Source organism: Pygocentrus nattereri, chromosome 28 (genome assembly GCF_015220715.1).
Source record: "Pygocentrus nattereri isolate fPygNat1 chromosome 28, fPygNat1.pri, whole genome shotgun sequence".
Lineage (NCBI taxonomy): Eukaryota > Metazoa > Chordata > Actinopteri > Characiformes > Serrasalmidae > Pygocentrus > Pygocentrus nattereri.
The window spans coordinates 7,096,385-7,115,875 of NC_051238.1; the positions used below are offsets into that span (position 1 = coordinate 7,096,385).

Genomic DNA, 19,491 nt, shown 5'->3' on the forward strand with positions numbered 1-19,491 from the left:
ATATTTACACACACACACCCACACTCATATTTATGTATTTATATACACATACACTCATATTTATATATTTATACACACACACATATATACACACACTCATATTTATATATTTATACACACCCACACAGACACACATTCTTATTTATATATTTAGACACACAAATACACACATATTTATATATTTAGACACACACACACACTCATATTTATACACAAATACACACACTTATATTTATATATTTTACATACACACACACATACACACACTCATATTTATATATTTATACACACACACACACTCATATTTATATATTAATACACACACATATACACACAGTTATATGTATATATTTGTACACACACATACACACTCATATTTATATATTTATACACACACACACACACACTCATATTTATATATTTATACACACACACTCATATTTATATATTTGTACACACACATATACACACAGTTATATGTATATATTTATACATATACACACACACTCATATTTATATATTTGTACACACACATATACACACAGTTATATGTATATATTTATACACACACATACACACTCATATTTATATATTTATACACACACACATATACACACACACTCATATTTATACACACACACACACTCATATTTATACACACACATATACACACACATTCATATTTATATATTTATACAAACACACACACATATATACACACAGTCATATTTATATATTTATACACACACATACACACACACACTCAGTTATATATTTATACACACACACACACATTCATATTTATATATTTATACACACACATATGTACACAAACACTCATATTTATATATTTATACACACACACACTTATATTTATACACACACATATACACACTCATATTTATATATTTATACAGTAGACCTGCATATATACACACACACTCATATTTATATATTTATACACACACTCATATTTATATATTTATACACACACTCATATTTATATATTTATACAGTAGGCCTGCATATACACACACACACTCATATTTATATATTTATACACACACTCATATTTATATATTTATACAGTAGACCTGCATATACACACACACATATTTATATATTTATACACACACACACACACACACACTCATATCTATATGTTTATACACACACACACATATACACACACTCATATTTATATATTTATACACACACACACACACTTATATTTATATATTTATACACACACACACTCATATTTATATATTTATACATACACACACACACACACTCATATTTATATATTTATACACACACATACACACACTTATATTTATATATTTATACACACACACACACTTATATTTATATATTTATACACACACATACACACACTTATATTTATATATTTATACACACACACATATACACACACTCATATTTATATATTTATACACGCACACATATACACACACTTTTATTTATATATTTATACATACACACACACACACACACACTCATATTTATATATTTATACAGTAGACCTGCATATACACACACACACATATTTATATATTCATACACACACACATATACACACATATTTATATATTTATACACACATACATATATATATATATATATGTGTGTGTGTGTGTGTGTGTTGATGTGATATTATGTTGAGCTGTGGGGTTAATTCTGTGGATTACTGTGTCTACCATAAAGTGAAACCACATGGCTAGACGTGACCTCCCCGCTATCCCGGGCTCTTTTCCATGTGCCTTTTCTGCTGGTGTAAATAAAAGAGCACTTTTCAAGGCAGAAATAATGGCCTCTCCTGTGTCTCCTTCTGTGTCGACACCACTATATATACACATTTTGTGTCTGCTGGTGAGTTACAGGTGCATTGTGATATATGTTAGAGAGCGAAAGCTTCCACGTTGGGCAAGCCCAGTTAGTCTACTACTCCAGGAAAAGGGGGTCAATCTGAGACACTGCCAGAGTATTAACAAAATGGAGTGCTGAGGGAGCAGCTAATGGACGCAACACTCTTCACTCAGGCTAAAATTACTGCAGAGCGGCTCCAAAGAAAACAGCCGTTCCTGCGTGTGCTTGTTATTTGCAACAGGGACTGAAGCTCACAGACAAGGGCTTGAGGAGGGGGGTCTGGCGTGTCATATGTGAATTTCTCTGTAGGAACGTTTTAATTACAGCCGGAGCTGTGGAGGACGTTCTCACTTTCATGTGCCCCAGTTAGAGCCTCAGTAGACCTGCAGTGCAGTACCAGCTGGGTTTAGTCAACTTAGTGTTAAAATAAAAATCAGGAGATTTTGATGGATGATGTTCCTGAAATAGTTCCTTGAAACTTTTGCTAATCAGAGTAGGATAATTATCTGCTTAGTATTCATATTTCTTACAAACAACCTATAGATGACTTAATGGCAATATTTACTATAATCTATAGTGGAGAGAGATTTCTTTCCTTTTAAAAATCCATCAAGGCAGAGTTAGTTATGATAAGTATCCACTATGAAGAATATGAAGTGTCAGTGCGGCTGCAACTAAACCCAGTCTTGTGGTCTCATGGGGCCCCTGTCTGCAAGAATGAACAATGTTGATTTAACTTAATTCAGTTTGAACTGAAAAAAACAGGTAAAGACAATAAAATGAATATCTAAACAGGCATATGTGTGTGTGGTTGGATGTGTTAACTTTTCCATCAGTCATTTGCCCGAGGACACCCAAACTTTTGCATATGACGTTAACTAAATGGTGTTTTATGCAAACGATGTGCTACGAGAAACGGTGTGTTACTGTGATTCACGGGTAAGTGCGGTTCTTAGGCACACTACAAAACTACACCACTAACATCTATGCAGTTTCCTGTGTTGTGTTAGCATCTTATGGTGCTATACATTAGTTTTCCCGCACTGTATTTATTGCTACTTAAACCAGGTCTAACCAAAAAACAGACCATGAGTAAAACATTTTAGAAATGTGTTCTTTACTTTTTATTGTGCAGTTTTACAGTGAATAATTGAGTAAATACTTCAGTTACATTTATCAAGGTTTAGCATGTCAACTATGCTCTAGACTGTTAAGCCTGCAATTTTCTAGCCTATTTGTTAAGAAAATAAGTCATCTGCTCCTTTAAATGGACATTTCTAGCGTTCTTAGATTATCCCTGTTGTTAAGCTGAGGTCTGACACTGTCTTAGCAGCAAGTGAGCATTCAAATGCATTGGCAGGGCCTTCCGAATGCCTACACTACGCGGTGTTTCGTGTTTACTGGAGAGGTCGTAGAGAGCTCTCTTTTCTCCCATTCATGGAAGAGTTCCTCCTGATGCATTTGGCGAAGCAGTGTGTGGAAAACAAAAAGGAACATCTATGATAAACATTGTGTCTTCATTGTGTTTTGTTGTTGCTGCTTGCTCATACCATTTTGTTTGTAGGGTAAGGTGTGGATCCTCCTGAGGCCCCTGGCACTCAGAGGCCCCTGGGCACTGGCCTTTTGACCTGTTCAGTAATCCATCACTGGTCTTGCCTCAATTTCCTAAATCACAGCCTTACAGACTCCCTGTGTAACTCATGAATGGAGGAAGGTTTGTTGGATTTGACCACCTTGTGAAACTTTATCTCTCTCACAGCATTGCGTCTGATGGTGTCCTAATATTTAATCATAGAGCACAAACAAGGGCCTTTCTGCACATTACAGGCAGAATCATATGAACTGGAAGGGAGGAGTGAAAACAAGTGAAAACGACATCAACTCTAATGTAAAGGCATTTAGAGTCATTTATTTGCTAATGGCTTTGCTCAGTGGGAATAGTCCACGGTTGAATTGTGGCTGTTTTGATTACCTCTGTTTAGACTTTCAGACATTAGAAGTTTTAAAGCATTCTCTCTCTCTCTCTCTCTCTCTCTCTCTCTATCTATCTCTCTATCTCTCTCTCATGTGCTTGCTTGCTGCGTTTATGAATTTAATATCTCAATTTACAGAATGTGATGGGAAAGCCTCATAAAAACACACTGCAGTAATGAGCTCCAGATGTCTTTACACAGGACTGCAACTCCCCGAGGACTCTCTTCTCTCTCAGATACAGCCCTGATGAGGCCAGACAGCTACGCTGAGAACAACACAACACCGTGTGCATCACAGAGCTTGTTACCATCCCCCTGATCTGTTAAGTAGCTTTGGGACCTGTTCGATTATGGACAACAGCAAGGTCATTTCTGAACATGTAGCAGCCCAAAGCAAAAAGATAAATTAGATCAATTAGACAGATAGATCAGATACATAGATTAGATAGATTAGACAGATCAGATACATAGATTAGATAGATTAGACAGATAGATCAGATACATAGATTAGACAGATAGATCAGATACATAGATTAGATAGATTAGACAGATAGATCAGATACATAGATTAGATAGATTAGACAGATAGATCAGATACATAGATTAGACAGATAGATCAGATACATAGATTAGATAGATTAGACAGATAGATCAGATACATAGATTAGACAGATAGATCAGATACATAGATTAGATAGATTAAACAGATAGATCAAATACATAGATTAGATAGATTAGACAGATAGATCAGATACATAGATTAGACAGATAGATAGATAGATAGATAGATAGATAGATAGATAGATAGATAGATAGATAGATAGATAGATAGATAGATAGATAGATAGATAGATAGATAGATAGAACACTATCTAGGCCCAGGGAACGGCATATAATGACAATACTGAATAAACCAACACCCGCTTTGGGGGACCCCTCCACCTCGGGGGACCAATCCACCTCAGTCTTCGTATGTTGAGTTAAAAAAAAAGAATGCTTACTTCGTTTATTCAGATGAGGAAAACAAATAGGTAAAGGGCAAAGATTATAAAATAGTGAATATCTGTACACAGAAGAAATACGTGTAAATGTGCAATGTAACGCCGGAGAGCGAGGAGGCAGACACATACGCTGAGATAAGCGATTTTTATTATGGGCCAGGGTCGTGGTCGAGCCACTCCAGGTTCCAATAATCAAAACCGAGCTTAGGGTGGACAGACATAACTAAGAACACCAATATCCAAAATTGAACAGAACAAGCCAAGCAAACATAAACAACGAACACCAGCCAAACATCTAATGACAAAGACCTGCAAACACACAGGCCAAAACACAGGGCTGAAATACATGAGGGCTAACTAGGGACCACAAGACACAGGTGGAAACACAGGTGGGAACAATCAGGGGCGGAGTAACCAAACAAGGGGCTGGACTGGGATCAAAACAAAAAGCACATGGACTAGACCAAAACAAATGCACATGGAAGATCAAAAGGTAAACAAAAAGCACATGGACCAGACAGGAGGGGCTAATGGTCACATGCAAAAGCCAGAGACCACACTTTGTTTATTTTGTTTCGAGTCATAACAGTCATTATGTACAAATTACTCAATTTTCTGCATCGGTAAATAAAAGCAGAAAGCATTTACTTAACAATTACACCAAAGCTTTAACAACTTAATATAATATCACTGTTTTCAGTGTTCAGCAGAGGTGGGAACAAGTAACTATGGTGCAAGTAACAAGTAAGTCTCAAGTCTTCACACGCAAGTCCCGAGCCATGGCCCAAGCCAGAAATGGACCAGCCCCTCCCTACTTGATGGCAATGGTCCAAACTCGAACTGTACCTCGAGCCTTTCGAGCTTCGAGGACAGCTTGGCTTGACCCACCATCCTTCAAGACCCACAGAAGACAAGCATCAAGACTTTTCTCTGTACTGGCACCCAGGTGGTGGAACGAACTCCCACTGGCTGTCCATACAGCAGAGTCTCTCACTGTCTTCAAACGCAGACTGAAGACTGTCCCTTTATACAGCACTTAAATGAGCACTGAGTTAGGTATTCACTGTAATATTGTATTGTATTGTATTGCACTGCACTGCTCTGTGTTCAACTCTGTTCCTTTTTCTCTGGGTATCAACAGGGACCTTTTGTTTCTAGCAGTATCTGAGCTCAGGACTAGCTTTCTCTCTAACCTATTGGTAACTAACAAAGAAACTTTCTTTAGATAGACACAGCACTTCTTGCAAGTCACTTTTTGTGAAAACTCCAGACACTGTGGATCAGACACTAACACACTACCACCATGGCAGTGTTACTGCAGTGCTGAGAATGATCCTCCACCTAAATAGTACCTGCTCTGTGAGGGTCCATGGGGGTCCTGACCACTGAAGAACAGGGTAAAAGGGGTTAACAGAGTATCAGAGAAACAGATGGACTACAGTCTGTAACTGTAGAACTACAAAGTGCAGCTATACAGTAAGTGGAGCTGATAAAGTGGACAGTGTGTGTAGAAACAAGGAGGTGGTCAGAATGTTACGCCTGATCAGTGTGAAAAAAAAGATCAATCGATCAATCAGTGTTTTTCTGTTGCTCTTGTAGTTGTGAGTGAATGTCTGTGTCCCGCAGGCCTGCGTTACTCTCAGCCTCCACAGAGCAGCGCAGGCGGACTGAGCGATGAGTCTCAACAGAAGAGATGGAAAGAGTTCAAAAGCAGACGGGGGTGAGCGGGATACTGCAGAGGAAACTGAATCTTTCATCCCCTGACCTCACTCTTTCTCTCCGCTCCCTCTCTCTTTCTCTCTTTCTTTCTAATCTCTCTCAGGCTCTTTTCTTACTCCTTCTCGTCTGGTTTGCTGTCTTTCTTTCACCATCTCTCTCTCTTTCTCTAACACTTTCCCTTTCCCTTGTCTTTCTCACTTTTTCCTTTTATTTTCTCTTTTTTTCTCCCATCTCACTTTTTCCTTTCTTTCATTTCATCTCTCTTTTCTCTCACTCTCTCACTCTTTTCTCTCTCTATATCTCTTCTGCTCCTCTCTCTCTCTTTCCTTCTTCCATCTCACTCTTTCACTTCTCCCCCCCCCTCCTCTCTCTCTCTCTCGCTCTGGTTTTATGCTTCACCTACTGCTGCTAACATTGTGAAGCTCTTGTTATTGTCACTCAGTGAGCTCTTTCGAGTTGGCCTGCTCGTCTGCTGTGTGCTGATTTACTGTAAGCTGTGGTTAGACTAACGTTTGAAAGAATGTCTTAGACAATACTTTCAGATCTCTGCCATAAATTAAAGCTTGTTAAAGAGGCTGCCATTGCGAAAGAGCAGTGGGTCTAAATATTTTTCCTTTTCCCACTCTTTGTGTAGGAGTCTTTCTAAAGTTGATTTAAGGATAGACCGACAAAACAGGCCAACTATCCCTCACTCCGTTACCCCGTGACCCTCTCACCCTATACTTCTCAAGTTTCAGTCACCAGTGCAGTGAATTCATTGTCTTTACATACTTTATATTAGCTTTATATACACCGTCTGTCCAAAAGTATCCAGATGCCTCTTCTAATGAATGAATTCAGCTAAAGGCCCCTCATTGCTCTACAGCTTTGTTTTCATGCCTCTTCCTCCTTCATCCCGCCTGAGGAAAACATCGCATCTTGTAAACACTCATTGGCCACTTTATTAGAAACGCCTATTTTGTACGTCCACTCACTGGCCACTTCATTAGAAACACCTACTTTGTAGGTCCAATAACTGACCACTTTATTAAAAACAACCACTTTGTATGTCCATTCACTGGCCACTTTATTGGCAACACCTACTTTATATAACCAGTCACTGGCCACTTTATTAGAAACACCTGCTTTGTATGTCCGCTTACTGGCCACTTTATTAGAAACACCTACTTTGTACATCCACACACTGGCCACTTTATTAGAAACACCTACTTTGTATGTCCACTCACTGGTCACTTTATTAGAAACACCTACTTTGTATGTCCACTCACTGGCCACTTTATTAGAAACACCTACTTTGTATGTCCACTATTTGGCCACTTTATTAGAAACACCTACTATGCACTTGTTTATTCATACCAGTCTTCCCAGAAAAGTAGAGCCTCTTACTGCAGCAAAGGGGCTACAAACTTCCCACTGATAACCTTGACTTCGGATGAGCAGGTGGACATATGGTGTATTTGGATCAACACTGAGTCAGAAACGAATACTGGGAATGAAAGCTTTTATGCCCATATATATCTCACATTGTGCTGCTTTAGTGGAAGCAGTTAAGCCATTTAAACTGCCACTCAGCATGAGTAATGAGCCATACAGGCCGTGTCTGCTCCGCATGTGTCCGCAACGAATTCACATTCACATTCATATTACTGAGCAGAAGCCTCAGTAATGAGAGCATTATGGAAATGAGAGCAGATCAGTGGCTCACAGAGGCAGTTGCATACTTATGCTGGCTGTAAGCTTACAAGTGTATATTTTGATACGCTTAATTGTGTTGTTCACTGAAACGTGGCTTAGTGCAGAATGGGTTAGCTGGCGGTAGCACGACACACTTCTTCTAAAAACTCTGATCATAGAAAACCTGTTATAACAGTTCAGCCAGTACAGCTTCATTAGAAGTTCATTTCGCCGAGTAAAATAAGTCAATATATCTATTATTTCTTATTTTGAGATTGCTGTAAGTTATTCAAGTACACTATATTTCCAAAAGTATTCAGTAGAGTGACATCCAATTCTTAATCCATAGGGTTTAATCAGCTATAAAAGATCTTGGGTTGAGATCTGGACTCTGTACAGCCTAGTCAAGGTCTTCCACACCAAACTCACTCATCCATGTCTTTGTGGACCTGCTTTGTGCACTGGTGTACAATTATGTTGGAACAGGAAGGGGCCGTCCACAAACTGTTCCCACAAAGTTGGGAGCATGAAATTGTCCAAAATCTCTTGGTGCTGAAGCTTTAAGAGTTCCTTTCACTAGAACTAAGGGGTCGAGCCCAACTCCTGAAGAACACCATAATCCCCCCTCCACCAAACTTTACACTTGTCTCCTGACAACCGCCAAACCCAGACTCGTCGATCGGATTGGCAGACGGAGAAGCGTGATTGGTCACTCCAGAGAACATGTCTCCGCTGCTCTGAAGTCCAGTGGTGGCGCTTTACACCACTGCATTCCACGCTTTACATCGTGCTTGGTGATGTAAGGCTTGGATGCAGCTGCTCGGCCATGGAAACCCATTCCATGAAGCTCTCTACGCTGTTCTTGAGCCAATCTAAAGACCACATGAAGTTTGGAGGTCTGTAGCAATTTACTTTGCAGAAAGTTGGCAACCTCGGCACACTTTTACTCAAGTTTTACTACCTCAGTAACTGCTGTGTTTATGTATGTCATATGACTGCGTGAATTGTAGATCACAGCATGTTAAATATCTCTGCACCTTATTCCACTACCTCATGTCCAGAAAAGTGTGTTGCGTCGGTGCTGCACTGTCCTGTCTGTTTACTGTGTCTAATGTCTGTTTAATTTATCTTATTTATATATAATTATTTATTATTTTTTCATTGGCACACCATGTCTGCACATTCACACTTTGTACTTTGTGTTCCTTGTTGCACCGTGATGTTCCTGGAGGAACTTAATTTCTCTCCACTGTGTACTTGTACATAGATGGAATGACAATAAAAGCCTCCTGACTTGACTTGACTTGACTTGACTATGCACCTCAGCATCCGCTGACCGCTCTGTCATTTTACGTGGCCGACCACTTCGTGGCTGAGTTGCTGTCGTTCCCAATCACTTCCACTTTGTTATAATCCCACTGACAGTTGACTGTGGAATATTTAGTAGTGAGGAAATTTCACGACTGGACTTGTTGCACAGGTGGCGTCCGATCACGGTACCACGCTGGAATTCACTGAGCTCCTGAGAGCGACCCATTCTTTCACTAATGTCTGTAGAAGCAGTCTGCAGGCCTAGGGGCTCGGCTTTATATACCTGTGGCCATGGAAGTGACTGGAACACCTGAATTCAATTATTTGGATGGGTGAATGAACACTTTTGGCAAAACAGTGTATATGTATATCTACTTATATACATTCTTAATAACTTTAAGTCATTTGTGGTAGTAAAGTTCTAGCAAAAGTAGAAGATCTAGCAAAAGTCATATTTCAGTGCTTTGCTTGTTTCAAGAAAGAATGAGGTAAAGTGTTTAACTGTCAAGAAACATTGATTATTTTATAGACTTTAAAAATATGTCTTGGGCCAAGATGTTACATCACAACTCTTGCAGATCAATGTCACATGTATCATGCAGTGTATTCATAATCATCTCATGTGATAACATTTTATGAGGGAGCTTTTAGAGGCATTAAACTCATCAGATGCCTTATTCTTATGAAAACCACTGTCAACAATAGTGGCTCAGTAAGTTTCTCTAGAACAGAGCATTTCACTCCAAACCACTCTGAATGACTTTGTTTACATCTTAAGCAGTTACCTATGCAGAAATGTTAATAAATCAGTGGAATTCCTCTTAAATTAGTAAATATGCTGAGAAGAAAGGTAATCTTGTATAACATCTGTGTCCAAAGAAGACTGGTTTTTGTAGATTTTTTGTTTTCTGTTTCACTTTCAATTTTATTCCAGGATGAATGGATCAATAGAAATGCTCTAAAATTACTTGGAATAAAATATCTTCACATTGATTTACATTCAAACTAAAGAATGTTTTTGCCCTCTCCTGTTAGTTACAATGATCTCATAATGAGAAATATTAGGCATATTGACCACATTTAACATGATTTAACTTGCCAAGATATGATTGTTCACAGTGTTTGTGCCCCTGAAATACACAAAAAGCTTTTACATGCATTCTAATGATAGAATGAATTCAACTTGGTTTAGTGTTTAAATATTTTTGAATGTTTGGACTTGGTCTAACTTCAGTTATAATATTAAACAAAATGTATATATTCTATAACTTTTGAATGTGCATTTTACCACAGCAGCCAGGGGGATGATGTCTCTAACATTATCCCACACTGTTAGAAATGAAGGTGCTGTGCAGGAACATTTCTCATTCATCAAGGTACAAACAATGTATACGTTCCCTTAAAGGCACAAGAGTGGGTTTAAGGTCCAGTTGTGCACCTTAAATAAGTTTTTCCCAGTAAAAAGTACATCTATGTACCTAACCTAATGTTTAAAAACAGAACAGTAAAATAAGAAGCCTGGAGATGAGACTGGGTGTGTGGAGTCAGTATTATAACTTATAACATCATTTCAGAGGATTATGGTTCAGTTATGATCCCTGACTAAAGGTACTGAGATGAACCCTTGAGGGAACCACCCTAGTGACAAGAGGAGGACTGCCCCAGTGACAGTTTGGTACTTTTTTTCTGATAATATAAATCACAGAAAGTAAACCTGTCCTTATGAGATCGACTCAGATTCACAGTACCATGCAGACCTGATTTTTTCCAAAACCTTCACAAAGTGAGTTTGGTCCCACCTAGTGACTGAAACACCTAATGACAGAAGTTGTTGGATGTCAGATTTGTGACATATTTACTCCAAGTTTACTGGGAAACAGTGCAGCCTCACATTCAAATTAGACATTCAGATAAACTTACAATTTTTACAATATTTGGAAATTATTTTGTACGAAGTCCATACATCATTTGCCAATTTGTCACCAGCCAGATGGTGCAGAGCAGCAGGGTTGCAGTTTGAGGCCAGCCCATATCCATCTTCTTTCTTCATTAGAATTGGCTCGTTTTGGTCTCCTCAGCTATCTCCAGGTCTAGAGCCTTGTTTTCATACCCCTCAAAGTCTGTCTCCCTTTCATCCCTGCTGAGAAAAAAACATCACATCTTATATGCACTCCCTGGCCACTTTATTAGAAACACCTACCTTGTGTTTCCCTTCATTGGCCACTTTATTAGAAATACCTGCCTTGTGCTTCCACTCACTGGCCACTTTATTAGAAACACATATCTTGTACTTCCACACTTTCGCCAATTGATTAGAATTGCCTACCTTGTGCTTCCACTCACTGGCCATTTTATTAGAAATGCCTACCTGGTGTTTCCACTCACTGGCCATTTTATTAGAAACGCCTACCTTGTGCTTCCAATCACTGGCCATTTTATTAGAAACACCAACCTCATAGATCTACTATGTAGATTTACAATGACAGACTATAGTCTTTGTAGTGAGATGTTGGGCTGAGAGTGGTCCACCACCCAAAAATATCCAGCCAAGAGCGGCTTGATGAAAGGCTAGAGGATGGCTAACACAAACTGCGTCAACATAAAACAGGATCGGTAACTGTTTAAAGCAACACGTCTGGTTAGTTTCCGCCTCATATGTAAACTGTAACTTTCAGGGAGAAAGCTATTACACTTGACCTCTTGACCTCTTTGGAATGGTTAATCTTTGTGCTGGACGCAGTGCTTTGGCCAGAGGTGAAAGGAAAGTGACAGACACATGCATTATGGCTGTGATTTCTGTAATGATTTAATAACTGCTGCGTGACTGAGACCTTGAACTGTATCTGAACATGTGCAAAGATAAAACTATTCATCATAAAAGTCCATACAAGCCTTATAATATCATGGCCATTAGAGATTCAGCCAAAGTAGCTCATAAAAAGCAAAAAAAAATAAAAAATATTAGCATATCAAAATTAAAAAAAAAACACACGTGTGCCAAATGTGTAACGTCACAGTCTCACCAAGATCCAGATGACTTTTTTGTGATTGTTGCGGCTAAAATGTTGAATTTTGTAGCAGCTTTTGTCAATATGTATTATAGTATTTGCACTGTGTTGTTTGTTTGTTTGTTTGTTTGTTTTTGATTTTGAGGAGGGGTACAATCATTAGAAACTGGAAATTAAGTGTACCTCTGAGGAATGACAGCTTATTCCCACATAACAGACAGTTTTGGGCCAATTCTGGCTTTAGTATGTGAGCTCTGCTTGACTACCTGGTAGATGTTATGCATGAGGTCCACAACAGGGCCATATCCTGGACAGCTTTATTCTGAGACAATTCTGCCATGAATCTGGTGGACCAACAATGTAGTTGGGCCACATTGGGACCAGATTTGGGCCATATCCCTTATCCTTTCTACTCACTTTACAGTGCGTGGGCCAGATCTGGGCCAGGGACCCAGCCGTATACCGGGCCAGAAAAACAAAGGACATGGCCCACAAGTGAGCTAGGCAAATTTTGCTAACTGGGTTGCACCAAAAATGGTTCTGCAATTACTACGATGTCAAGCTTGTGTAACAACAGCAGAATCTTTTTGGATTGCTATATAGAACCATTTTCAAATCGGTTCTGTATAGAACCATACACAACACATTCTCCACCAATATGAAGAACCATTACACCATGAAAAGAACGATTTAAGCATGAAAATGGTTCTACCTAAACATCATGCTTTCCTAAAGAGCCACTGGGCCCAATCCCATCTAACCCCTCGCCCTGCCGCTTAGGTTTTATGTTATGAGGGAAAAAGACAAAACTGGCAAGCTGGCGGTGCAAGCGGCCACAGAATCCCACAAATGTACGTATTTTTTCCGTTACAGTAACCATTGTATTATCTTTATTTATTATGGTCCTTTTCTTCATAACAAGCGAAAAAAATCGCTAGTAGTATGCTAATGTATCAGTAGCTGGCTAGCTAAACTCCCCGTTCCACCTTAAATGGTGCAGCAGTTACATTCTGCCGCTTCAGGTATCAGAACTGCTGCACCATTTAAGGTGGAACGGGAAAATTCGAATGAGAAGCTGCTAAATCGCTGGTCTTAGCTCCATATCACTGAAGAATTAGGGGTGGACGAGAATAAATTGTCCCTATTTGAAAGCAGATGAGGCCCTAAATGCAACTAAAGCCCAGCAGTGAGGAGCTGAACTTTACCTTTATATATTCTTTTTTTTTCATATTTCTCTTCAATCAATGTCTTAACGTCTTAACATTAGTATGATAATATCAGTGAAAGGGGCATAGTGCTCGCCACTTCCTAAAGCAGTTAATGGACACAAGACATTTCTTAAAAAGAGGCGAGTCTGTATATTCCAATAACATGTTTAGACCCTGCAGCATATCTCACACAGAAAAGAGAGAAGTGCTTGGCTTCTGTACCTTTGCTTGATCTGGGTCTGTTGTAAGAGGATGGACAGCATTTAAGTAATTAGTACTGTGCCTAATACTAACTATGAACCAGGGATGTCAAACTCAGCCAGTAAAAAGTCCATATTACAAAAATCTCATCAAATCTGTGGGTCAGGGGAAAATAAATGTATTTTTTTAATGACTGTTGTGCTGTAATCTGAACTGGCCATTGTTTATTCAAAATATGCAAAAACCCCAGCAGTAAAATACAGGCACTTGTGGTAGACCTTAAAATATTACATAAATACTTGAAATACAAAAAAAGAAGAGAGCTAAAAGAGCTGACGTTAAGTGTTTATGTTGGTTGAACTGCAACTGAAATGCATTTTGGTGATATGACTGGTGTGGAATTGCACAGAATAGTGCAGAATTGAATTGAAACCACTGTCCCATTGGCTGTTGTCAGGGTAGGAGTGTCGGAACATATTATGTTGCAGTGCATGCTGGGGACTGTAGTACAGCGCATTGTGAAATGGGGTAATATTAATAAAAAATGAAAATAGGTTGCAGGCCAGATAGGATTGTGTGGTGGCGCTTATCTGAGCCAACTTCACCAAGTATCATATTTTTAAAATCAACTTTACTCCTCTTGCTTCTCTAAAAAAATAATTCCTTTGGGGGGCATGAAAATTCTCCCCCCCCCGGTAGAGGCTTAGCCTCCTCCTTCTTAAATCTAGCCGTGTTTTGGACATTGGAATAATGTGTTGTAACTTCATGTACATAAACTAAGCACTAGTAAAGTCTTCAGTAAAGACTGGGGCCCTCAAACTGTCGAACATTCAGTAGCATTCTCTGACTCTGCACTAGTGTAAAGTATTTTCTCATTATTAAAAGATCAGGATTATCAATTAGCTATTTCATCACACACAAGCCCAAATATGTATGCTCAGAGCATCTGTAAAAGCTTGTACAATTTACACTTTTGATGTAGAACTATTGTGGTGATGGGACGGTCGCAAGCTCTTTCAAACATTTTCAGAATGGTTGAATTTGGGTGAGCTTCTCCTTTTCCAGTTGTAATGCCATACTGGCCCTTTTACATTAACCTTTCATGCAAGTCACTCATACTCACTTGTCTTTCTTGAAAAAGATCCGTTTCAGAATGAGGATGAAGAAGACGATGAAGAGGAAGCCCACCACAGCGGACAGTCCCACCAGCCACGGCTGCAGGGTCACTTTCTCCTGAGTTGCAGTGCGCAGGCCGCCTGTGTGGTCAACATAAAGCCAGGTACTTTATCTAAATAACACTGTGGCTAGAAGGGATGTGACAACACAACATACCTTATTGTAGCATGTTGAGTTATATTCTATCAGTACCTTCAGCCAGGGAACGTACTTGTACCATAATCCATTAAAATGATAGTTTCTAAGCTGTACCAACTCCACACACCCCGTCTCGTCTCCAGGCTTTTATTTTATAGTTCTGTTTTAAAACCTTCGGTTATGAAAAGGTACAAATACATAGTTTTCACTGGGTAAAAAACTTATTTAGGAGACATAATCGGACCTTAAAACCACTGCTGTACCTTTGAGGGAACAATTACATTGTTTGTACCTTGATGAACAAAAAAATGTACCTGCACAGAACCTTCATTTCTGTTACAGGAAAAGTCATCAGGGGCTGAATATTAGTGAGTAATACATTCTCCACAGGAAAAAATCTAAATTTACTACCTGTTTGCCGGAATGATATATTGCTCTACTAATATATTATCTCAATTTTATCTTTTCTGGACATTTGCTGTGTTCTCATCAGCCATCAGCGTTTAGGGTAACGTAGTACACAGTTATAAAGCCTCTAATACAGTGCTTTTCTAATGCTGAATGCTCTAATAAACTGAAATGGAAATGAAAGCATTAACATAAGGCACATTTTCAGGCACTCTTGTATTTTCTGTATTGTAAAATGTATTCAGTTGAGACAGCAACAAAATCAAACCAAAACATTATGACATGTTTAAATGAATAAATCTAAAAGGAGGAGTAAGATTTAAAAGAAAAGGCCACCTATTTTACAAACTTTCTGCATGACACAGTGTTTGAGATGTAAACTGAGTCATTCAGAGTGGTTTGGTTTGAAATGGATGATTGTAGAGACTCAGATTTCTTTATAGTGGTGATGATGGGAACCAGGGGTTCCCAATATAGCCATTTTATTTACTATCCAAACCACCAGTTTTAGGCCAAAACCTTCTCAAAACTACTGTAAAATAATGAGTCAGACATCAGGCAGTGGTGTCTGACTCATAGCCATTTCATGTAGTAACTTTCTGTGAGGGAGCTTTTAGAGGTGGACACCTGGTTCCTATCACCACCACTGTGAACAGTTTTGACTCAGTAAGTTTTTCTAGAACGGAGAATTTCACACCAAACCACTCTGAATGACTCTGTTTACATCTTAACCATTAAATAATACAGATATTTTGACTTCCCCTTTTATGCCTTAAACTGCAGGCTTATTATTCAGTTGTTAATTACATTTTCTCTTTATGTGGTTCTGAGCAGAGGTCCATTACTCAAACACATGTAATGAAGTATATAGTCTGATGGATTTGTACTGTATAATGATAATACTTTTGATTATACTCCAGTATATCAATGAGCAAACTAAATGTATATTTTCTTTAGTTCTATTTTAGTCATTAATGTTTTGTTTGTGGATCTTTTTTTTAGGATTATTGCTTTCTGTTGTGTTGGTTCAGCTCCCTGCACTGCTTCACTGTCGCTCAGATCGCTCACTCTGGAGCTTTAGCATTTCAATTTAGACCAAAAGAATTCAAAAAGAGAAGAATGGAGCCAAACATACTCGTTCACAGTTCCTCTGGCTGTACTAAGAAGTTCCACTGCAGTTCTGCAGCTCAGTAAGAGTTGGTGAATAGGAATGGTGAATCACTCAGAACAGTTTTTGTGCAGCTGCTTTAACTTTTACCGGAGTCATTATATCATTACAGTAACAACACTTTTACTTGAGGCTGGGTTTAGGCTCATCTTCACACCCGTTGTTCTGAGAGTGAAGAACTGAAGTAAGGTTCCACATACAGGCCTTTGCTGTTCAGAGAAACAGCACAGTGATTTTTCAAATTGTCTGCAAATTTAATGGTTAAAATGTAAACAAAGCTATTCAGAGTGGTTTGGTGTGAAAAGCTCTGTTCTATAGAAACTTGCAGATTCTTTTTTCACAGTGGTGGTGATAGGAACCAGACGTCTGAAGAGATTAATGCCTCAAAGTCACTCAGAGAGTAAAATATATATATATATATCCACCACTGTTTCACCTCAACATTCCACATAAAAACGGCCACTTTTAAATAAAAAAGACTATATTTACATTAAGGAAATCTGGAGCCCCGGTTCCTATCAAGTCCAATTAAGTCGGTAAGTTTCTGTATGAACCATTTCATGTCAAACTACTCTGCAAAATGTTACATCTTAACCATTAAATTATGCGGAAGTTTTGAAAAATCATTGCAGTTCCCTTTGAAGGGGTTCAAATCTGATAAAAGAGATGATTTTACTCACCTGTTCTTGCCTGGCAAATGGAGACAGACAGCAGTAAGCAAGCAAGGAGGTTCCTGAGATGAAACATTTTGCAGATTTGTGCTCTTTAGTGTCTGCCTGTCTTCAGTAAACACTTTCAGAACATGTGAATCTGTTCGTACGAAGAGCAAAGTGCAGGTGGAATAAGAGAGGGAGCAGCTTAAGGCACGTCACCAGCACAGCCCTCAGATCACTGACTGCGCACGTGTGCTGTAAAGATAAACATTACTGCTTTTAAGTGTCATAGATCAGAGTTAAACATAAATACAGCCTCCCCCCTGCATGTTCAGTTTAGGTTTAGAACTGAGGTTAAGGATCGCGTTTTAATGAGTGTTAACTTTAGGTTTCAAGGTCAGGTTTAGGTTTAGTTTGTTGTTAGTGTTAGAGTAAGCATTGGGTGTAAGATTAGGTTTTAGACTGAGATTAAGATTAGGGTTTGAGTGTCAGGTTAGCTCTTCCTCCAGTCTGGTACAATCCATCCATCCATCCATCCATCCATTTTCTAAGCTGCTTCTCCCTCAGGGTCGCGGGGGGTGCTGGATCCTATCCCAGCGGTCATCAGGCGGAAGGCAGGATACATCCTGGACAGGTCGCCAGGCCATCGCAGGGCAGACAGACAGACACAGACAGTCACTCACACCCAGGGGCAATGTAGCATGTCCAATTGGCCTGACCGCATGTCTTTGGACTGCAGGAGGAAACCGGAGAACCCGGAGGAAACCCACACAGACACGGGGAGAACATGCAAACTCCACACAGAGAGGACCCCAGTCGCCCGGCCGGGGAATCGAACCCAGGCCCTCCTCGCTGTGAGGCGACACTGGTACAATCCAAATTATGTTATTATATTATTAAGTGTTTTAATAATCATTCAGTATCCTTATTGATAACATATCTGTTCCTGGTATGGATGTGAGGAAAATTGGATAACAGTCAAAATGTAAATTGGATAATGGTCAAAACAGTTTTACTGTTTTTATGGGGACGCTGTGTGTGTATTTGCATTGTTTTTGGGGGCATAAACTGCTGCCCAAATCATAGATTAGATATGTCTTGTGGGCTCCTGAACCACTCAAAAATCATGGATTAGAACATAAGTGGCGAATCCCAGTCCTGGAAGGCTGGAGTCCAGCACAGGTTGGTGATTTTCCTAATCCAACAGACCTGATTTAACTTGGCAGTTAGTCGCCAGATTTATTTGATGTATCAAATTGAAACTGTGCTGGACACCATCCCTAGGACACCACCCCTGGTTTACACGTTTCTTGTGGGCTCCTGAACTGCCCAAATCATAGTTTAGATTATATGCACGCTTTTAAGTGTTGACTAACACTTCATTATCATTAGTATATCTGCTCTTTTGACTTCTTTTGCCTTCTCTGTGTTTTTCTCTATTTATACAACGCTCCATCTCTTGTCTGTTGAACTATAATCTGCCTTTTAGTAATGAAGTGCTAAGATTTGCATTACTTACTGAAGCAAACAGTGCATTATTTTGAATGGTCTGAATCTGAAATTTGCTCAGCTTTTAATTCTGCTTTAAAGTTAATGACAGCAGTGAGTAATGCTCCAGCATAATCCTCTCTCTCCCAGCACAAACTCCACTCTGAGCCTGATTGTTTATCAGCTGTTCTCTATCACTCATTTGTGGCTTTACAGGCTCACAATAAAAGCAACTATTTAGCCCGAGAGTGTGTGTGTGTGTGTGTGCATGTGTGTGCGTGTGTGTGTGTGTGTGTGTGTGTGTGTGTGTGTGTGTGTGTATGTGTGTGTGTGTGTGTGTGTGTGTGTGTGTTTGTAAACCCCATCTGTTACATAATCTAATTAGGAAAGTATTTCATTTCCAGTCATAAACAGTATAACTTTTGTTTCAGTGTTTGAAAAGTTTTAACAGAAAAGCCTGAACAAATAAATATGA

At 39.1% G+C, this 19,491-nt stretch overlaps 1 protein-coding gene across 2 annotated transcripts; it reads right to left on the reverse strand.

Annotated features, from left to right (window-relative positions):
* Positions 1–11,396: 11,396 nt before the first annotated feature.
* smim24 (small integral membrane protein 24) lies at positions 11,397–17,724 on the reverse strand. 2 transcript variants are annotated; one of them, XM_017718198.2, is made up of 3 exons: positions 17,556–17,724; positions 15,109–15,241; positions 11,397–11,708 (listed from the first exon to the last, which is right to left on the reverse strand). In XM_017718198.2, exons 1-3 carry the CDS (start codon positions 17,620–17,622, stop codon positions 11,618–11,620), a joined length of 291 nt encoding a protein of 96 aa, XP_017573687.1. In that variant the 5' UTR covers positions 17,623–17,724; the 3' UTR covers positions 11,397–11,617. The 2 variants fall into 2 exon arrangements, with proteins under 2 accessions (XP_017573687.1, XP_017573688.1); XM_017718199.2 differs by having other exon boundaries at positions 11,397–11,705; positions 17,556–17,722.
* Positions 17,725–19,491: the final 1,767 nt, after the last annotated feature.